The sequence below is a fragment of the Myxine glutinosa genome, chromosome 4 (assembly GCF_964187855.1).
Source record: "Myxine glutinosa chromosome 4, kmMyxGlut1.1, whole genome shotgun sequence".
Lineage (NCBI taxonomy): Eukaryota > Metazoa > Chordata > Myxini > Myxiniformes > Myxinidae > Myxine > Myxine glutinosa.
This window is the reverse complement of record NC_136264.1, coordinates 141,506,648-141,525,706: the sequence shown is the minus strand read 5'-3', so window position 1 is coordinate 141,525,706 and position 19,059 is coordinate 141,506,648. Positions and strand designations below refer to the sequence as shown.

The 19,059-nt window shown below is 49.1% G+C and overlaps 3 protein-coding genes across 3 annotated transcripts in view; 2 read left to right on the top strand and 1 right to left on the bottom strand.

Annotated features, from left to right (window-relative positions):
• RWDD4 (RWD domain containing 4) overlaps positions 1-19,059 on the top strand; it is a 204,791-nt gene that overhangs the window by 28,657 nt on the left and 157,075 nt on the right. The gene's annotated exons all lie outside the window — the stretch shown is intronic.
• PIGF (phosphatidylinositol glycan anchor biosynthesis class F) lies at positions 719-2,510 on the bottom strand. The gene has a single exon (XM_068114683.2). It carries the CDS (start codon positions 1,806-1,808, stop codon positions 1,173-1,175), a length of 636 nt encoding a protein of 211 aa, XP_067970784.2. The 5' UTR covers positions 1,809-2,510; the 3' UTR covers positions 719-1,172.
• The window catches only part of POLQ (DNA polymerase theta), a 163,809-nt gene continuing 147,781 nt past the window's right edge, over positions 3,032-19,059 (top strand). Inside the window, exons 1-3 of the mRNA XM_078775107.1 lie at positions 3,032-3,475; positions 12,979-13,069; positions 17,569-17,932. Coding sequence (XP_078631233.1) covers positions 3,360-3,475; positions 12,979-13,069; positions 17,569-17,932 — 571 coding nt within the window. The 5' untranslated portion in view covers positions 3,032-3,359. The remainder of the gene's footprint in view (positions 3,476-12,978; positions 13,070-17,568; positions 17,933-19,059) is intronic.

Here is a 19,059-nt window from a genome sequence, read left to right as displayed (position 1 = left end):
TCATTGGAATCTCCCGCGATGACGCTATCTCCGAGGGCTTTTCACTTAATCACCGCAGGCAGGTTGGTGGTCTTTCCGTCTTCTACCGACTCCTCCCCGGCCTTGCTCCCCCAGCTCTCTCTGGGCTGTCCCCCAAATATTCCTGCAGGTCGCACACGATCTGCCTGCAACCCTCTTATGGTTAAACTGCCAAAATCAAGACTCTGCTCACCTTCACTCCTTCATTCCTCTTTTCTCCTGCCTCTGGAACAAACTCCCTCACTCTCTTCAATCCCACTCCTCCCTCCAGGTCTTTAAAACGGCTGTTCACCACCATCTCTTATCTTCCCCAATCCAAAACCTTGATCTTTTCTACCCCCGCTAATTTCACCCCAAATCCACTTTTTTGAGGTGACTTTTGACTTCTTTCCTGGAAGTCCTTGGGGTCCTTGCGTTTTATACCTATCCTGCCTCCCCCCAGGCCCTCTCCCTCCAAAAACATCTCCCGATGTCCCTGCTCTCAAATGTTGTGTTTGTGTGCTTCCTCCCCTTCTCTCCCCATCTTGTCGACCGCTCCCCTTTTTATATACTTTGTTTACTTGTTTGTTTGATAAATGTTAGCTCTTTCACGAACCTCGACTCTGTATACAAAAAAAAAACAAAAAAAAAAAAACGAGATATCTTGGTCACAGTCAGGGGTGAATACAAGGTGGCGGAGGTAAATAACCACTCAGGTTAGTAAAAACCTTTTTTTTTAATGGAACAGGTTCTGGTGATATTGTGCATGACAAACAAATTAAATAAAACGCAAAACTATATCTCAATCCTTTAAGAACAGAAACATCTATCAAGTTGGTCCAAAAGGTGAATTGAGGAAGCGGTTAGAAAGCCAATACGAGCAACCATCGATCTTCTTCTTTCCTAAGTCGCACGTGGCTGGCTGTAGTGACATCACTTGTTGGGGGTGGCGCTGATGCAGTGCTCCATTGTAGGTTAGAGCTGGAACTTGCTCAGGATGCCTGCGATGGCTCGCCCGATCTCTCTGTTCGTAGTTCCTGGACAGTTTTATTCATTTTTACGACAAAGTTGTTTTAAACAATTCTGGAAAAAAAAAAATTTGTTGCAATTGCTGTGCTTGTAACAGCTTGGTGTGCAAATCCCGAATGAAATACTCCAGGGAGTGAAGGAAGGGTTTAGATGGGTTTTTTGGTATGTCGGGGCTTTCCACGGCCGGCGAGTAATAACGCGCAGGCTCCGAGCAGCCCCAAGCCGTGGCCCAGCGTGGCTCCAACTGTGCACGTGATAGGCCATTGCTGCCACGGCCGGTCCCAATCCAGGGGGATCGGGAAGGCTCCGAGCCATGCCCCGGACAAGCTGCCCATAATGACGACGCGAGTCGCCCGTTCGCTCGGCGTCCCGTGCCAACTGCCAACCAGGAGGTGCACCCAACGGGTAAGGTTGGGGCCTCGGAGGCATAAACAGGGTAGGGCCGTGTACGTGGCCAACAGCAGCGCGAACAGGAAGGTGTCCGTGGCGAGTTCGAGTACGGGCGCTCCGAACAGCACTGTGAGCACGTGCAGGGCGACGCACGAGGCAGCGAAGTACGCGCCGCCCCGCACAGCCACTCGTAGCCTGCCCGCACCGGCTCCCCTGCGGTTGGTGGACCGGGCACCCAGCACGGAGGCAGCGAGTCGAGTGCCGCCGGATCCCAGCACCGAAACGAGTAACCAGCGGTCGTGCGGCCCAAGGCGCGCGGGACCCGCCCAGAGTGCTACCGGTGCGACAAGCAGCGCGGCAAGAGCCACGCAGTTCGTGGTCAGCGGCTCCATAATGTGGACGTCGAGCTTACACCGCCCAACGACCTGCTGTTTCGACCTTCTATTATATTACTCACCGAAATGACCGAATACCGATACAAAAGCGTCAAAATCGCGCTGAACCGGACCCGGAAGAGGAAATTGTGCGCACCGCCACCGAATACATTTGGGCGTTATGTTCGTCGCGTTCGATACGAAATCGTGCGCTCATTGGTGGAAAACAGCATTTAAACAGCCACCATCCATCAGAAAAAAAACACATCACTTCATAATTATCATCGAACTTCCTTCAACCTCGTGTCTGAAACACACAACGTATGGTGTAATGTTGGTAGTGGTGGTGTTGTTGTTGTTTTTCAACCGTATGTGCGGGATTATTTACACGCAGAACGCATCGGTTTTTTTCCTTGGCGTGCCAATCCGTCGTTCGACGACATATTTAATCAGCAAACAGCGTATTGTACTTCACAAAAATATTGCATGAATCTCAGTGAGGATGTAAAATGAAGCAAAACACGAAAAAAAGATTTTATAACACGTAGTTGTTATTGTTGTTTTAATACACTTCCGTGTACTTTTACATATTTTTCTATTGCTTCGCGCAATATTACTATATGTCATTTTTTTGCGCCTTGCGTGTCCTCCCTCCTAAAGGGTTGTTGCTGTCGTAGGAATATAAATTCTATCGTTTAAACCGCTACATTAAACTTGCAAAAATTACCGCTTCTTCTTCAATGGCGGAAATGGCTTTTAGCCTTTTACCAAGGCATATTTGATTAAAAGGACACTATTTTTTTTTTTCAAGTAAATCGATTCTGAGGTTTCCAAGGAAGTAAATCGATTATTATCTTTCCAGCAGTCCCATTTTTTTATTCTGTGACATCGGGGGAACCGCTACAGCGCGTTTCTTCTTCTTCTTCTTCTTAGCGGAACAAAACATACACCACATGCACAGGCTATTTAATCATGCGGCGTTTTTCACAATTATTTTGCGGCCTAACGATGAAATTAATCGATAAATAATGAATATCCTATTACGAACTCCATCGCTTGTGAATTTTAGCGGAAAAAAATCAGGAAGGGTAATTTTCAATCCAATGGCACTCAATTGCTTTCTGTAATAGAAACAATATAAAATTAACCCAAATATATATACAAATATATGAATCTTTATTATCGATGCTGATTACATTATGCAGATCAGAAAATGGCGGTTGAAATAATTTTACACAAGAGATGAAGACCGCGCGAACTTCCGGGTTTAACTTTTTTTTTCTTGATGCGTTTGAAGGTTTATGTTTTTTGTTTGAATTTACGTGAGTTCGAGTACATGTGTGCTACATAATTCTTTTTTGTAGGTATATCTTTTAGCACTGATGCTGAGGTAATTTTTCGCGAGCTTGTATAGACCTTAAAACGTCAACAAGTCAACCTGGCGCAAAATTTGAACCGTTTTCAACAATGTCGTCCAATTTAATCGTCACATAGGACTAGGAGACTGCTGCAGATTTGTTTCGCCCGATGGGAATTTGAAGCCGACGTCGCCGTGGCCAGAGAAGCACGATGAAGAGATTAACACAAACGTGGCGACAGAAGAAAGAACCGCACAAACCTTCCTCGAAAACAACATCGGTGTTTGTGACAGAAAACGCCTTCCTCGACGCACATCGAGTTTGCAGGTAACCCGCCTCCCTTCCCGTGTTCCCAGTCAGATATATATATTTCGAGATGAACGGTTCACCATTACGAATAGAAATACAGATACATTGTAGCAAAGTGAATGTTGCTGTCAAACTCGTTTCGTCTTCATTATAAAACTACTTCATGAATGTTTTCGACTCGTGTTGATTCTTATCTTACTAGAAGTAGAAACACTCACTCCCTATGCCGATGTGTGAGATATTGGTATAAGTTGATTGTGTTAATTTGCTTGAATGTGATATTTGAAGTTTTAAAAAATACACATCCGGATCCGGAAGGGCGGAGCTTAGCGAAATGGAGATGTTTGCTGTGATTATTGCTGCTTGCTGAATGACTCTGGTTTTCCTTTACAATAAACCTTTGTTGATGAACTTCAAGGAGTGATACTGGATCCTGGGGACATTACACTGGGAGTTGGAAGGAGAGGCCAACTTTATGATCTGTCCAACTTCCGGGAGTTATTTATTTATTTATTATTATTTTTATTTTTTTGCGATAACATTCAGTTTTCAAGTTCCAGCGGTGCAAAAGTGCATTAGTAGATATGATAATTTACCCACTTGTGATAATTCCCCACTTTCACAAAAAAGTATAAATCCAAGTTGGAGATTGCCATCCCAGCTTGGTAAAAAGTCCCCGTGTACACCAAAAGTACAACCACCACTTTTAAACTTATTTCATCCAGTGGTTTAGGAATACATACAAGTCAAACAAATATACACACAAGCTGAATTTTATATAGTACCGTATTAGCTTAAGTACCCGCTGCTTTGCTGACGGATTTCATCAAAAGAGAACATGTTGTACATCACAAATAATCTGCTCTATTCACTCTATCATTTACCCAAAGTCATCTTCCTTCTGCTTGGAAGACAGCCAAGATAATCTTCATCAACCACCCTTGCTGCTTATAATCTATAAGTTATATATGATGTTGTGGCGGACACAAAAGCCCACTGGCGTGGTGACATCATTCCACGCACCAAGTGGGCGGTGGCCACGCCCGAGGGGTAGGCGTGGCCTCATGATATACACCGGGCGACCAGCCCGGAGCATTTCAGTGTTACAGTGTAGTCTTACAATAAAGACGTTTATATGTTACCGCTTGTCCGCTTCCTCCTTGCTCACAAGCAGCGCGCGTAACGCCGCGCTTTACTGGTGACCCTCGACGTTGGATCTGCCGTAGCGATCCTTCCGAACACGACGCCATTGCAATGGCCAACGACAAGGCAATGGCGATTAAACTTCCCGAATTTTGGGAGGCCCAGGCCGAAGTCTGGTTCCTTCAAGCCGAAGCCCAATTTCAGCTTCGGCGCCTTACCAACGACGACCTGCGCTACTGCCATGTCGTCGCCTCCCTCGGGCCGGGCACGGCCGCTCGAGTTGTGTCCGTCCTTCGCCACCCACCGGACGGCCACAAGTACGAGGCACTCAAGCGGCTACTCCTAGCCACGTTCGGCCTCTCGGACGACGCACGGGCCGACCGCCTCCTGGATCTCCCCGAGCTCGGTGAGACGCGCCCGTCGGTCCGAATGGACCATATGCTGTCACTGTTGGGCGACGAAGCCCCCGGTTCGCTATTCCGGGCGCTTTTCCGGCGCCAACTTCCAGCGCAGGTTCGCCTCGCGTTGGCCGGGACCGAGCTAACGGAACCCCGAGCATTGGCCGCCAAGGCGGACAGGTACTTCGCCGCTTCGGACACGCGGGCGAGCGTCGGCGTGGCCGTCACGGCCCTCGACGCTGATGTTCAGCAGCATGTTCCACAGCATCAGCTTCTACAGCGCGCTGATGTTCAGCAGCATGCTGATACGCACCTCGTGAACGCCGCCACGCCCCGCCCACCGCCGCGGCGAAAACCGCCACCGCGGGGAAACCCGCCAACTCCACCGGCCTGGCGGAGCCAGCCGCGCTCCTCCAGCTCCACCACCTGGTGCTGGTTCCACGCCAAGTTCGGCCACGAAGCTCGGCGGTGTCATCCGCCGTGCTCCTTCAACGGGTCGGGAAACGCCCGGGCCGGCGCTCAATAGTGGCGATGAGCGCCGGCCGTTCGAGCAGCCTGCTGTTCATAACGGACACCTTCTCCGGGCGCCGTTACCTGTGCGACACGGGAGCGCAGGTGAGTGTCATTCCCGCCGGCACGTCAGACAAGCACGCCGTGGGTGGGGGCCCCGCGCTGCTTGCCGCGAACGGGACGCCCATCCGTACGTACGGAAAACGCTGCCTCTCTCTGCGGTTTGGAGGGCAGGTTTTCCGATGGACGTTCGTCACCGCCGACGTGCCCATGGCACTGCTTGGCGCGGACTTCCTGTGCGCTAATGGGCTCCTGGTCGACGTCAAGCGCAGACGGCTTGTCCAGGCCGAGACGTTCAGCTCGCTCGCTTGTGCGTTGCCCAGCTCAACGAGCGGCTTGCCAAGCGGCTTGCCGAACGATTCGGTTCCGGCCACGTTGGTCTGTACGCTTCCGGCAGCGGACGCATTCACCCGCCTCCTCGCCGGCTTCCCGGCCCTCACGCGGCCCACCTTCTCGGCGGGGACCGTCAAGCACGGGGTGGCCCATCACATCCCCACCGTCGGGCCACCGGTCTACGCCCGGGCACGCCGCCTCGAGCCGACGAAGCTGGCGGTGGCAAAAGCGGCGTTTGCTACCCTGGAGCGACTCGGCATCGTTCGGCGCTCAGAGAGCGCTTGGGCGTCGCCGCTGCACATCGTGCCGAAGCCCGGCGGGGGATGGCGACCGTGCGGGGACTATCGCCGTCTCAATGACGCCACGACTCCCGACCGCTACCCCGTCCCCCGCATTCAGGACTTTTCCGCCCGTTTGGCGGGCAGGTCCTTCTTCTCGAAGGTGGACCTCATACGCGGCTACCATCAGGTCCCCGTCAGGCCGGAGGACGTCCCGAAGACGGCGGTCATCACGCCATTCGGACTCTTCGAGTTCCTGCGCATGCCCTTCGGTCTGAAGAATGCGGCTCAGGCGTTCCAGCGACTGATGGACAGCGTCCTGCGTGACTTGGATTTTGTCTACGTCTACCTGGACGATATCCTCGTCGCCAGCGCGTCCCGCGAAGAGCACCTACGCCACCTCCGCACGCTCTTCGAACGCCTGGGCCAGCATGGCCTGATTGTGAACCCCGCAAAGTGCCGGTTCGGCGCCGCCACAATCGATTTTCTGGGGCACCGTGTCACCAGGCACGGAGCCGTCCCCCTGCCGGCCAAGGTGGAGGCGGTGAAGGGGTTTCCGCGCCCCCGCACGATCAGAGGGCTGCAGGAGTTCCTGGGCATGGTGAACTTTTACCATCGGTTCCTGCCCCGTATCGCCCAGCTCCTGCGCCCCCTGCACGAAGCTCTCCGAGGTAAGCCGGGCAAAGGCGACGTTACCTGGACCGAGCAGATGGACACGGCGTTCACGGGCGTGAAGCTCGCCTTGGCTAACGCCACTATGCTCGCGCACCCGGCGCCCGATGCACCGATCGCCCTCACCACCGATGCCTCGGACTACGCGGTGGGCGCGGTGCACGAGCAATGGGTGCGTGGAGCTTGGCAACCGCTGGCGTTCTTTAGCCGGCAGCTTCGCCCGCCCGAACGCCGTTACAGTACCTTCGACCGCGAGTTGCTCGGACTTCACTTGGCGGTCAGGCACTTCCGCCATCTGCTCGAGGGCCGGGCGTTCACTGCCTTCGTCGACCACAAGCCGCTGATCTTCGCGATGGGCAAGGTCACCGAGCCATGGTCGGCCCGGCAGCAGCGTCACCTCTCGGCCGTGTCCGAGTACACGACGGACATCCAGCACGTCGCGGGGAAGGACAACCCGGTGGTGGATTGCCTTTCCCGGGCCGTCGCCCACGCAGTCCACCTCGGCATCGACTATGCCCGGATGGCAGCGGACCAGGCCGCTGACCCCGACGTCCAGGCCTTGCGGACCGCCGTCACGGGCCTCCGCATCACCGAGGTGCCGTTCGACGGCGCGGGCGTGGCCCTCTTGTGCGACGTCTCCCTCGGGCGTCCTCGCCCCATCGTGCCCGCGGGCTGGCAGCGCCAGGTGTTTGACGCCATCCACGGCCTGTCCCACCCGGGCGCGAGGGCCTCCCAAAGGCTGATCGCCGACAAGTTCGTCTGGCATGGCCTCCGGAAGGCCGTCCGCGGCTGGGCCAGGACGTGCCTCGCGTGCCAGCGCGCCAAGGTGCACCGGCACACCCAGGCCCCGTTGGCCCCGTTCACGGTGCCAGAACGCCGGTTTGACCACGTCCACGTGGACCTGGTGGGACCTCTGCCCCCCTCGCGGGGTTTCACCTACGTCCTCACCATGGTGGACCGCACCACCCGGTGGCCGGAGGCCGTGCCCTTGGCGTCGACAACGGCGGCCGATGTCGCGCAGGCTTTCATCGCCACCTGGGTTGCCCGGTTCGGCGCCCCCTCAGACATCTCATCCGACCGCGGCCCCCAGTTCACCTCGGAGCTCTGGGGGGGCGGTTGCGCAGGGGCTCGGGGTCCGGCTGCACCGAACCACGGCCTACCACCCCCAGGCTAACGGCCTGTGTGAGCGATTTCACCGCTCATTGAAGGCCGCGCTCCGGGCCACCCTCCGTGACGGCGGCTGGGTCGACAGGCTCCCCTGGGTCCTGCTGGGCCTCCGGACGGCGCCCAAGGAGGACCTGCGTGCATCCGCGGCGGAGTTGGTCTTCGGGCAACCGCTGCGGGTGCCGGGCGAGTTCCTCCCCGACTCCACAGCACCATGGTCCGCGGCACAGCAGCGCTCCGCTCTGCAAGAGACCGCCCAGAGGTTCGCCCCGGTACCAACGGCATGCCACGGGCACCCACCGACGCACGTCGCCCCGGAGCTTCGCACGGCGGAGTACGTCTTCGTCCGCCACGATGCCCATCGGACACCACTGCGGCCCCCGTACGACGGGCCTTTCCGCGTGCTGGAGACCGGTGCGAAGCACTTCACCCTGGACATCGGCGGTACTCCTGACCGCGTTTCGGTAGACCGCCTCAAGCCGGCCCACCTTGATGTGGACCATCCACCGCCAGTGGCCCGACCACCACGTCGGGGCCGCCCTCCTGCGGGCGGACCCCCGCCACCGCCCAGCCCCGCCGCCACACCGCCCCCCGGTCCTGCACCCATCCCAGGGGCAGCCAGGGGCATCCCACCTGGCATCCCTGCACCCCGGACGCCGCCGATCGCCAGGGGGCGCTTCGGCCGGGTCATTCGTCTGCCCCGCAAACTGGCCCTCCAGGTGCGTGGGAATTCTGGGGGGGCGCGTGTGGCGGACACAAAAGCCCACTGGCGTGGTGACATCATTCCACGCACCAAGTGGGCGGTGGCCACGCCCGAGGGGTAGGCGTGGCCTCATGATATTGTTACAGACGCGGTGGTGGATGTTAGTTTACCGAGCGGTTTGGTATGACCACGTCTGCACAAGTTACCCGATTATACTCGAACGTTGCCGAGTCGCGCTACGCTAGATCAATTGAGGAAAAGGACACTACGGCTGGGATTCAAATGACACGACACCAAGGGTTCAGTTCTCAAGACCTCCGGAGGAGGTTATATTAGGGCGGAAGGTTAGATTACAACTACAAGAGGGACATCATAGAAAGACAGGCACTTAGACACACTTATATTAACCCCAACAGACGACAGATAAACGGGACAAGGCTGACTCACACGGGGATTGATGGCAAGGAAAGGCGGGTATCGATGGCTCCAGGTGCACCTGGGCTCAGGGCAGAATCGACCCGGTTCGGTCCGGTCCAAAGATGCGGGGAGGTATCGTCGCGCTGGGGGTGGCGGTGGCTTCCTCTGCTCTCCGTAGTTCAGGCGCATCTCACGTCACGTCCGGTAAGTGGCTGCGTATATCCGGCGGGGAGTGACACGCCCTCGGCTCGTTAGCTCCGCCCCAGATGGAATCGGCTCGTTGCTTCTCATTGGGTGCGTGCGGGGGGGTTACCGGCTCCGCCCTTGACGAGGGGCTGACAGGGAGCCCCTTCGTGGTAACCCCGTGGAGCGCATGGTCATGGCGGCTAACCGAGCCGGTGTGAGGACGCACACTCCCCCCGCGCGCCGTTGTTGTAGTTGTTGTTGTAGCTGTAGTTGTTGTTGTTGTTGTTGTTTGGGGAAGAAGATGGGAGGAGATATGGGAAGGTCCTAAACTCACTACTGGTGCCATATAATCACATTCTGGTGCAACGAAGAGTCAGAATTAATGGAAACGAGTCCTTAACTGACATAGACTAAGAATAACTAGCAAGATGTCCGAAAGTTGTCTACGTGAGATGCGGTGGACCTGGGCACGACATTTAATGGGGGAAAAAGGGGAAGGTCGGTTCTACAGAGTGTTGTTTACAGACAATGGGACTAGGGAATGGGGGATTGGGGATAGTTGGGGAGTATTGGGGAAATAGGGGAATATTTACAAGCGGATATGGAGGCCAAATTCCATATTCGCAACAATATACACCGGGCGACCAGCCCGGAGCATTTCAGTGTTACAGTGTAGTCTTACAATAAAGACGTTTATATGTTACCGCTTGTCCGCTTCCTCCTTGCTCACAAGCAGCGCGCGTAACGCCGCGCTTTAATGTGAGCAAAAATCGCTTCCGCTTCACTGCGAAGCTCAGTGCTGGATGCTTTGGGGTGAACTTCCTCTTAAAATGAATGAAATGAAACATTTTGTAAATTTCTAATTATTCTCACTTGGATTTCAACATCACAGTGATGCGTATTATCAAGTTCTTTAAACTTTATTTATATAAGATCATTATTTGTAATACCGGTTACCACCGTATGGTCCAATTGACATTTAGTTGGAGAGAATTGGGGTCTTCCCCCACAGATATGCTATCCTAACACAAACCATACTTGGGGTAGCCTTAGGCCACATGCAAAGTTTGGTTGGACTTGGTTCAGTCGTATTTTTTTTTAAAGTTTTTGAAGCATAAACAAACAAGCATGAAAATTAATTAATTCTCATATCCGAATCCATATTCAGATCTTCACCAAAATCGAATCGAATCGTCCTTGTCACACACCCAACCTGTCCACCAACTTTCGTCCAAATCCGTCCACAACTTTTTGAGATCTCCTGCTTTATATCGATTTTAGCCCTATCACTCAATGGTGAAGAATCACTTGAAAAATTTAATAATTCTCATATCCGAATACATGTTCAGATCTTCACCAAAATCGAATTGATTCTTCCTTGTCACACATACAACCTGTCCACCAGGTTTCATCCAAATCAGTCCACAACTTTTTCAGATATAGTGCTACATATCATTTTTGGCTCCATTTCCCAATGGTGAAGAAGCACTTAAAAATTATACTTGCCGGATCCGGATCTTCACCAAAATCGAATGGATTATTCCTTGTCACACACAACCTGTCCATCACGTTTTGTCCAAATCCATTCATAACTTTTTGAGATATCCCACAATGTATAGTTTTGGCCCTATCTCCCAATGGTGAAGAATCACTTAAAAATTAAATAATTCTCATATCCGAATCCATATTCAGATCTTCACCAAAATCTAATCTATTTGTCCTTGTCAGACACCCAAACAGTCCACCAAGTTCCGTTCCCCCCACCCCCCCCCCCCCCCCCCAAAAGGATGCCATTGATCCATCAAATTGTCCATTTCATCCAGATTAAAATTGACGATCTCGATTAAAGCTCGATTTTATAGGATGAAAAGTGATGATTTTTCAAATGAAAATTGATGATTTTAGAAGTTTCACCTTGAGTTGACCTTTGACCTTTTGACCTCAAAAATAGTTGGTTTCCCAATTCAGTGAGGTGCTATGCAAATGTTGTTAAATTTTCAAGTCAATCAGATGAAAATTGATGATTTTGTAAGTTGACCTGGAGTTGACCTTTGACCTTTTGACCTCAACAATAGTTGGTTTCCCTATTTAGCGACTCGATGTGCAAATGCTGTTCAATTTTCAATTCAATCGGATGAAAATTGATGGTTTTTCAGATGAAAATTGATGATTTTGGAAGTTTCACCTTGGGTTGACCGTTGACCTTTTGACCTCAAATAGTTGGTTTTCCAATTTATTGACTCGATATACAAATGCTGTTCTATTTTCAAGTCAATCGGATTTAAAATGGCGATTTTAGAAATTAAACCTCCAGATGACCTTTGACCTCAATCAATAGGCTTCTCAATACTGATGACCTCTACAACTTGGTGAAGTTTCGTGGCGATCGGTTTAGAATTGTGACCTGTAGGCCGGTGACAAACAAACAGACAGACAGAATAACAAACGCAACCGACTCGTATACTTGAAAAATCTTCGATTTTGCGAGTAACAAACAAACAAACACGAAGACGTCATGCATAGCACGATACTTGCAAATTCCCCCTCCCCCCCCCCCCCCAAAGTTTTCCATTGATACAGCACATTGTCCATTTCATGAAGATTAAAATTTACGATCTTGATCAAAGCTCGGGTCAACAGGATGAAAAGTGACGATTTTTCAGATGAAAAATGATGATTTTAGGAGTTTGACCTTGAGTTGACCTTTGACCTTTTGACCTCATAAATAGTTAGTTCCTCAATTCAGTGAGGCAATGCACAAATGCTGTTCTATTTTCAAGTCAATTGGATGAAAATTGATGGGTTTTCAGATGAAAATTGATGATTTTGGAAGTTTGACCTAGAGTTGACCTTTGACCTTTTGACCTCAAACATAGTTTGTTTCCTAATTCAGTGAGGCAATATGCAAATGCTGTTCAATTTTCAAGTCAATCGGATGAGAATTGATGGCTTTTTGGATGAAAATTGATGACTTTTAAAATTTGACCTTGAGTTGACCTTTGACCTTTTGCCCTCAAATAGTTAATTTTCATATTTATTGACTCCATATACAAATGTTATTCAATTTTCAAGTCAATCGGATTTAAAATGGCGATTTTAGAAATTTGACCTCCAGATGACCTTTGACCTCAAAATCAATAGGCTTCTCAATTGGGACGACCTAGACAACTTGGTGAAGTTTCGTGACGATCGGTTTAGAATTGTGACCTGTAGGCCAGTGACAGACAAACAAACAGACAGAACCACAAACGCAACCGACCAATATACTTGAAAAATCTTCGATTTTGCAAGTAACAAACATACAAACAGTCAGAGGTGGCGGAGGTAATGATGGTTCATCAAAACGACAATTTCAGTACATTTTAATTTGCCACAAGGTTGCGTTAGACACGTTCCCGAAATCTTGTGGAAATGTTTTATAAGTTCCATGCATTTGGATCATGCCATATAGTGGCCACTCGGTTCAAGTAAACATGAGAATATACATTGTTTTGCAGTATTCCCATGCTTTAAGGATAACTCGTATTGATTATACATTGATGGCAGCCGCTTTTAGGAGGGATAAACGGTCATGTTTTCAGTGATGTTACTGAGATTGAGAATTGGAAGAACAACACATTTAACCCATTCTTGCTTGACTGCGTGCCTAACCTCTAGCCCTGCCTCTCCTCGACGATCTGCTCGGCTGATTGCGAGACAGACTGGAAACTCTCATTCCACGCCATCTCCCCTTTCGTTACACAGCAAGGTATGTTTTATATTTACAAATCTATATTATAATAGGCTACGGTGATTCTGTCTGTCTGTCTGTCTGGGGGTGTGGCTTACTCTGTTTATAGAGTAGCTCCACCCATTCTTGGAGAGGCTTCATGTAAACAAATATCCACCATTTTATTACCTCGAATAGCTTTGAGGCCTGTTTAGTTAGGCCCGTGTTGTCTTTCTCTCTCACACAGGTTTATTTAAACTCAAATTCGATATATCATTTCATTTTTAACAGTCGCTAACATAGTTTTAGACTCGGTTGAAAAAAAACGGGAAGAAAATCCGATGAAAGTTTCTGTTTATGGAACGAAATGATATCTCAAAGGCATGTAAAATAAAGCCCATTCATTGAGTCACCCTTTTCATTTCAGTCACCCTCACCCCATTCATTCATTCCACCACCCCCCCCCCCCCCAAAGCTCTCTCCCTCCCACAGATCTCTCGATGTCCCTGCTTTCAGATGTTGTGTTTGTGTTCCTCCCCCTCTCGCCCCATCTTGTCTACCGCACCCCATGTTATATGTTTTATGTGTCGGTTTGTCTTTCTGTGTGATTAATGTTAGCTCTTTCACCAGCCTCGATCTTGTATACAAAAAACAAACAAAAAAAAAACCCCTCACGATTTTATCTCGAATTCACCATCTGATTTAATTTTTATCGATGGTTTTAGACTCGGTGTCAGAAATAATTGAGAACATTCACGCACACACGGGAAAATGCAGAGATATATTTTTTTAAATCGCGTCATGATTATGCACGAAAATACACCGCTTAAAATAAGTCGGGGAAAATGTCGACATATATAAAAAATTCGCTTTTTCTTTTCCGTTAAGATATATTACTTTTACTTTTGATGACAGTAGTCACAAAAACGACATATATTTCTTCCTTCTTATTTCATTCAACATTATTATCCGGAAGTAAAATATGTTTCAGGAAATTAACGAGAGATATTTCTCCGTTTTTTTTCTTATTAGTTATGTGTGCATACACTTTAAATAGGTTTATTTGAAATCTTTAATTTTCACAATGTAATTTACTTGCCATTTGTCATTTGATGATTACGAGACACTTCCTCTTGAGGATCGTGACAATTCATGCGTTGCGTGGAAACTTCCATTTCCAAAATAAATGAGACGGGAGCGGAGCGAGTAGCGAGGGGTGGAGAGCGAGGAGCTTGGTGTTGGAGAGCGAGGACCGAGGGGTTGCAGAGTGGGAGCTAGGGGTTGGAGAGCGAAGAGCTAGGTGTTGGAGAGTGAGGAGCGAGGGGTTGGAGAGTGAGGAGCGAGGGGTTGGAGAGTGAGGAGCGAGGGGTTGGAGAGTGAGGAGCGAGGGGTTGGAGAGTGAGGAGCGAGGGGTTGGAGAGTGAGGAGCGAGGGGTTGGAGAGTGAGGGCCGATTGGAGCGGAAAGTGAGGGCCGATTGGAGCGGAGAGTGAGGGCCGATTGGAGCGGCGAGTGAGGGCCGATTGGAGCGGATAGTGAGGGCCGATTGCAGCGGAGAGTGAGGGCCGATTGGAGAGGAGAGTGAGGAGCGATTGGAGAGGAGAGTGAGGAGCGATTGGAGAGGAGAGTGAGGAGCGATTGGAGAGGAGAGTGAGGAGCGATTGGAGAGGAGAGTGAGGAGCGATTGGAGAGGAGAGTGAGGAGCGATTGGAGAGGAGAGTGAGGAGCGATTGGAGAGGAGAGTGAGGAGCGATTGGAGAGGAGAGTGAGGAGCGATTGGAGAGGAGAGTGAGGAGCGATTGGAGAGGAGAGTGAGGAGCGATTGGAGAGGAGAGTGAGGAGCCATTGGAGAGGAGAGTGAGGAGCCATTGGAGAGGAGAGTGAGGAGCGATTGGAGAGGAGTGTGAGGGATGGAGAGGAGTGTGAGGAAGTATTGGAGGGGAGTGTGAGGAGGTATTGGAGGGGAATGTGAGGAGGTATTGGAGGGGAATGTGAGGAGGTATTGGAGGGGGGTGTGAGGAGGAGTGGGATTGGAGAGGCGTGAGGGTGGAGAGAGGAGAGTATCAGGTGGAGAGGAGTGAGGGGCACATATTATGTGAAATAAATAAATTGTGTTCATTACACCATTTCTGGATCTGATGAATTGCCAGTAACCATTTTGTAAAATTTAATGTGCAGCATCTAAATCAAGATGTCCAAATGTCACACACGTCCATGCCCGTGGGATTCCCACGGGTGACCCCACTAGTTAATTCATAATGGCACTAAGTGGATGACAAAAAAAAATCTGATTACGTTTCATGTGATGTGTTCAGAAGGGTCTGAATTTATATGTCTCGATTTTATTTCTACTATCTCATTACAACATTTAACCTTGGTGTCGAGTTTGTGCTGCTTTTATTGCTTAACATACGAGGTTAATCTATCTATAATTCCAGTAATCTCTGTACGTCTGTACGTCTGTTTGTCTGTGACCGCTGTTTCTCGACAACCACGGGTCCGATATACTTTAAACTTGCCAGGTATATTGCTGGGGACCCGAGGATGTGCCTTTTCAAGGTTTCATATTAATCGGACAATTACTTACCGAGCTATGTCCAAAAAACGATTCAACCAATCAGAGAGCAGCGAACGATCGCGTGTGCCGAACGTGGAGGACACACTCTGCCTCGGATGGCACATTTGACAGCGTATTCATTTATTTCACGTTTGCAAACTATGTTGGCGTTAAACTATGTTTTAAAACTAATAAAACCGAATTTGCGATTCATTCGCTTTCCTGCGCGTTTGTGCACGCGATGGCGATTTCTTTACCAAACTCCGGAAGCCGTTCGCTTTGGACCAAACCATTGCATGTAAATAGAGGGGGGGGATTGTCACCGTACTCGCAAGCCGTTCGCTTTGGACCAAACCATTTCATGTAAATAGAGGGGGGGGATATAATTTTAGATATAGATATAGTACGGGCAATGCCCTAGTTATTTTAATGTCCATAATATTTACTCCCGCTAGGGAGTAATGCATTCGATCGTGTGTGTGTGTGTGTGTGTGTGTGTGTGTGTGTGTGTGTGTGTGTGTGTGTGTGTGTGTGTGTGTGTGTGTGTGTGTGTGTGTGTGTGTGTGTGTGTGTGTGTGTGTGTGTGTGTGTTCGCATGTTCGTGAACAAGATATCTGGAAAAGTTCTGAACGGATTTGGATGAAAGTTGGTGGGATGATTGCCCTTGGGATAAGGAAGAATTGATTAGTTTTTGGTGAAGCTCAGGATATTATTCCGGATCCAGGAATTTTTTTGGGGAATTTTTTTTTCTGTTTTACTGCATTAACGCTTTTATTCTTATTCTTAAATGATGTTTTTCTCTAATTCCGAGATATATCAAAATAAATTCTCTGACAGTTAGGGCTTACTTTCTTTTTCATTTATTGTTTTGGGGAGAGGGGATGTTAAACAAAACGTATTATTCCAACTAAACCCACGGCGGGAGTATGCGCTCTACTGAGTGGCGTTCTAGTTGCACATATTTTTATGACTATTCGCTTCTTCACCTGAAGCAAAATTTATATATTAAGAAAGATTGTGTCAAAGCCATTTGGCAAATAGCTATCAACCTGTGGTTTCCAACCATGTAGTCTGGATGACCTTTCCACGCCGCAAATTTATTGAGAATCGGGAATAGCTATCGCAACAGTTGTTGGCTAGCATGATGGTTTAAAGGCACGCACACTTGCCTCTAAGCTGTCTCACCTGTGTTTGAATTCCAACCCAGCTATAAGCTGTTCCCAGTGTTTCACAGGCAGGTTGTTGATTCATCAATGTGTGTGCCGCCCTCGGATGGATGTTAAACGGGCGTCCTGTCTGCCAGCATTGGTGGACGTTAAAGATCCCACGGTGTCCTTTATAAAGAGCAGGCGAGCTATCGCTGGCACCATGGCCAAATTACAAATTCCTGCCCTGACTTCCTGAGTCTGAGTGATGAACTGACCATGATTGTAACTGCTTTGGCAGGACAAACGCTTGGCATAGGGCATGGTAGATGATGATGATGATGATGATGATGATGATGATGATGATGATGATTATGATGATGATTATGATGAATGGTCTTGTTTTATTTATTGTTTGCAGTTAATGTCTTCTAATATCATTTCTGTGACCCTCCTTATTTTTGTTTCTGTGCTTTTTCATCTCAGGTCAGTATTGGACATGTAAAATCCTGGCTGATGACTAATACTTTTTTTGGTCTGAGCTTTTCATTTTTGTGCTTGATTCCACAATATAACTCTATCTCCACCCACTCTTTTATTTTCCCCTTATTGAAAAAACAAGAATCCCCTTATTTAGTTATTAGCATTGGATGTTTGACGTTTTAAAAATATTTATTTTCTTCCACCCTTCCCTCTGCTACCATGTTTCTGTGGTTTCCTCTCAATTCTGATGCATTTGACACCCTATTGTCCACGTTTTTAATTTGATGCATTTTTTTTTTCTTTGTGGCAGTTAATAATGTACATGGCAGTAATGTTAATAATGCTTCGTGGCAGATCGACAACTTATCTTCGACGAATATCTCAGGAAGCAGGGAAAATGCTGAGTACCCTCAACAAGGGATTAAGCATGTTGAAAAGTTGCCTGATGACAAAAATCTGACAAAAAAGTCAAAAGACTTCATTATTCAACCTACCCGAGTGTTCTCTTTGGAGATTGAGGAACCATTTGATGAGGCATCACCGGACACTGTTACTCCAACAACAAAGACTTATGATCACGTCCAGCTTTCAGATCCGTTGCATGACTCGGCCCTTAATGTCGTGTTTACGAGCAAGCTATCTACCCTTAAAGTCCACAGTAATGAGGATAATGCTTCTGAAGAAGGTTTGCTGCCTCATCCTCCAGACATTCGGCAAGGTGATATTTACGTTTTTATTTGTTTTGTGTTTTTATTCCACACTTGGATTTTATTTTTACCTCCGCCACCTAAAGTTTTGACATAACGGTGTGTACCCCGGTTTAGAATAGGTACACCGTATCACTGCATGTCGTAAAAGGCGACAAAAAGGGTTGGCGTCAGGAAGGGCATCCGGCCATAAAAACATTGCCTCAAAAGGAGAACCATGACAATTACAACTACATATGGGCAGGGTACAGCCCGAAGTACCCGGTGGTGGGCCCCACTCCCTCTCGTCAAAACTCAAGGTGGGGAACCCAATCGAAGCAAGGGTGGAAATCAATCCATTTATGACGACGAAACGTCTGATGCCCGACGTGGAGATCTGTTTCTGAGGTTTGGGACATGGAATGTAGGGACAATGACAGGGAGATCAGGAGAAGTGGTGGAAGTATTGGTCAGAAGAAGAGTGGACATATGTTGTGTGCAAGAGACGAGATGGAAGGGAAGTGGTGTGATAATGGTGAAGGGTAGGCAGGGACAGAAATACAAGTTTGTGTGGCAAGCGTGCCCAGAAGGCGTGAATGGTGTTGGTGTCCTGTTTTCTGAGGAGTTTGTGGACAGTGTGGTGAGTGTGACTAGAGTGAGTGAAAGGTTGATGATGGTGAAAATGATGATTAGAAAGCTCTTGGTGAACGTCATCTCGGGATATGCTCCGCAGGTTGGTCGGAGCGATGAAGAGAAGGACAGGTTCTGGTGTGCGATAGAGAAGCTGATGGAAAACATGAAAGATGAGGAAGTTGTTGTGGTAGGAGGAGACCTAAATGGACATGTGGGAAGGAGTATGGACGGTTTTGAGGGAGTTCATGGGGGTTACGGATATGGTGTGAGAAATGGAGAATGTGAAAGGATTTTGGAGTTTGCTGATGGAGCTGATTTGTTGATTTGTAATACTCAGTTCCAGAAAGAGGATAATAAGCTTGTTACATACACGCCAGGTGGGTCGACGACAACCGTTGACTACCTGCTGGTGCGTAGGCCAGAAAGGGGGCACCTCCAGGACACAAAGGTGATCCCGGGGGAGGAGGCTGTTTCACAGCACCACTTGGTTGTCTGCGACAAAAGGGTGAAAGGTGCGAGAAGACCT